The sequence below is a fragment of the Sphaeroforma arctica genome, assembly GCF_001186125.1.
Source record: "Sphaeroforma arctica JP610 unplaced genomic scaffold supercont1.3892, whole genome shotgun sequence".
NCBI classification, from domain to species: Eukaryota; class Ichthyosporea; order Ichthyophonida; genus Sphaeroforma; species Sphaeroforma arctica.
Window position 1 is genome coordinate 1 of NW_014036666.1, and position 2,932 is coordinate 2,932.

Genomic DNA, 2,932 nt, shown 5'->3' on the forward strand with positions numbered 1-2,932 from the left:
GTAATTTACCTACTCAAAGTTTAACTACATACACACACACACACACACACACACACAATGTTTTACGAGTGCCAGGATAGGGTGTAAGCATATGGTTGGTACATCTGTAGGATACATCACCCAGTACGTAGTAAAACATGGGTAAATTCTCCACTAGCAGGTCAAACCGGCTATATTCTCAAGCTCGACTATCATGCATACTACCATATGCCATGATAAGAAATGCAACAAACTTATAGTTTGCATCACACATGGCTTGGGCATTCAGCCCATAACCAGTCTTATGTCCAGAATATAAACGACGCCTATACTGACATCTATTTAATGGAGGAAAAGCTACACGCACAAATAAGCCATCGGCGACGTCAACACAACGGCTAATCACTCCGTGAGTAGAGTGTGATTTGAACTCTTCCGCTGCTTTGGCAATCTCTTCTTCCTCTTTTGGAAAGCGGAAATACAGGAAACTCAAACCATCAATTGTGTATAAAACTCTCCAGAATATGTAGTAAACAGCAGCAGAAGAAATCCCAAACGCAATTTTAATATCTTGGTATTTTCCGCCGGCTGCTGTACGCAGGTAGACAGCAAGTTGTACCTCCAGATCTATTGCACCTCCTCTCAACATTCCCATCCTTTTGTTTCTTCTGCATGTTTCGTTTATCTCACGTGCAAGAAACAAAAACTTTGGGTACGTCATACGAAAAGTGTTCTCAAAGCTGCGTTCTGCTTGTAGCAGAGCGCAGAGTGTTTGCCAGTTCGCGCGAGTACGAGCAACAAGCATCCCTCTATTGCACTTCACCTGAAAGCTGGAAAGTCCGTCACCCACTCTATCCCTTTCCATTGCTCTCATCAGCTAGTAAAGTTTAGACAGCATCACTCGTCGCTTGTGTGTTACCGCCCTGTTCTTTAAGAGCGACATTGTTATTATGAACTACTTCCTGTATATAGTATAGTACACTACAACCAACAGAAGATTCATTGATGTACTGAACTCTAGTATACTATAACAAACAAAAACTAAAAAGTACGTTTACAAAATGTGAAAATGTCAAAACGGCTCACACAACGATGCTTTGACACTCAATATTCTACCATATTGCAACCAATAGAAAGACGCAGCATTGCTCGTATATTTTGAGCGGCATAGGTATACTAAATTTTATTGGATTTCATCAACCACTAGGATGGCTTTATTCTCAAAATTTACGGTTTCAATTCCAACGGCTGGGATGGCAAAAAAAAAGAAACTGAGCCAAAGACCGTCTCAAAAGTACCCTTTAATTTTATTTACTTTTAATGGAGACCTCTCGTTAAGAACCACCCTAAGGAGGCTATGGCAAACGGGCTAAAAAAACAGGTTTCCTCTATAAATAATCAAGTATGTATGAAATGTTTCGGTCGTACGGCGGGTCACACTCTTCAGTACATAGTAAATATACCATGCTCTACAGACTACAGGTCCACAGCAGCCGGCCATTGTTCTGAGTGCCTGAGTCTTGAGAGCCTGAGAGCCTGAGAGCCTGAAACTGAGAAATTACAAATTTAAAACACCAGCGCCGACAGACTTTCCTTCGAGTCGCAGAATTTTTAAACAACACGACCCAAAAACCAATAAAATTATTAGTACTAAAGCTAGATAGCGTCAGAGACCCCTCTCAAACAATCCTGCGACTCGCGGGATTCTCAATTCCTAATTTTTCACTCATCTGCTCCTACCTCAAAATTCAGGACGCTATAAATTTCGGCTGACATGATATCGGGTTGAGTAAATTTTAAATAGGACCATGCCAACACAATTTGGGGCAGAGTACTTGTGTTTGGATCCGATTTATCAAATCATGGCGATTGTGATTTCTTGAAACGTTGAAATTGTAGAGATCTTTATTTTAATAGAAATATAAAAATCGACATTTATTTTAAGAAAATAGTATTATTAATGTTATTATTACTATTTATTGTCACATAAATACACGGCCCTCTGGATTTAGGTCTCTGCTAAATTTTCGATTTCCGCTACGACAGGCCCGGTGACTCTTTTTTTGTTATATAAATAGATTTTTATTTGTGCCTCACTTCAATTTCTTACCATAGTAGAAAAGCACGTACTTAATCGAGCTCTCCTAGGTTATTGTATTCTTCTTGTAGTGCTACTTGGCCACCCTCTGGAGTCAAGTAGCGTGTGTCATCGCTAGATCGTATCTCAGCACGCAGTATATCTCTCCGGACACCAACCAAGTCACGCTTGTTGTACTCAACAGCTCTGTTATCCAACAGGAAGTTGATGTGTGGTCCGGATGCGTCTAGCACGAACGCCCACCTAGATCACGTGCGATGACTAGCTTATTACGAAGCACGGCAATTGCTATACCTGATGGAGTACAGTTGTATCGCTCCCTTAGTTCGCGCTTCATGGCATTACCACTCATAAGCGAGACGCCGATCCAGTCTCGGTTATTTTCGGTAAGTTCTCCATTCACTGAAACTTGAAAACCCTCCTCGTCTAGCAATATTGATTTTAGACTTCTTCATTGACTTCTTTGCCAAGTACAGTCTATAATACAAATGTAGACAGACAAACATACACATATACATATGTTTTTCAGTACGAATACAAACTGTGAAAGCACGGCCTATCGATCCTTTAGGCTTTATAAATTTTATTCTAGAGGTGTCAAAAAAGTTACCACAGCGATAACTGGCTTGAGGCAACCAAGCGTTCATAGCGACGTTGCCTTTTAATCCTTCGATGTCGGCACTTCATATCATTGTGAAGAAGAATACACCAAGTGTTGGATTTTTCACCCACTAATAGGGAACGTGAGCTGGGTTTAGACCGTCGTGAGACAGGTTAGTTTTACCCTACTGATGAGTCATTGTTGCAATAGTAATGCAACTCGGTACGAGAGGAACCGTTGTTTCCCATAATTAG

At 40.8% G+C, this 2,932-nt stretch overlaps 1 protein-coding gene across 1 annotated transcript; it reads right to left on the reverse strand.

Moving 5' to 3' along the window:
• Window positions 1-2,109: 2,109 nt before the first annotated feature.
• Window positions 2,110-2,261, reverse strand: SARC_13901 (hypothetical protein; the record flags this gene model as incomplete). Its single annotated transcript, XM_014291966.1, has 1 exon — window positions 2,110-2,261. A coding segment is annotated over one exon (152 nt), but the record flags the coding sequence as incomplete, so codon positions are not given.
• Window positions 2,262-2,932: the final 671 nt, after the last annotated feature.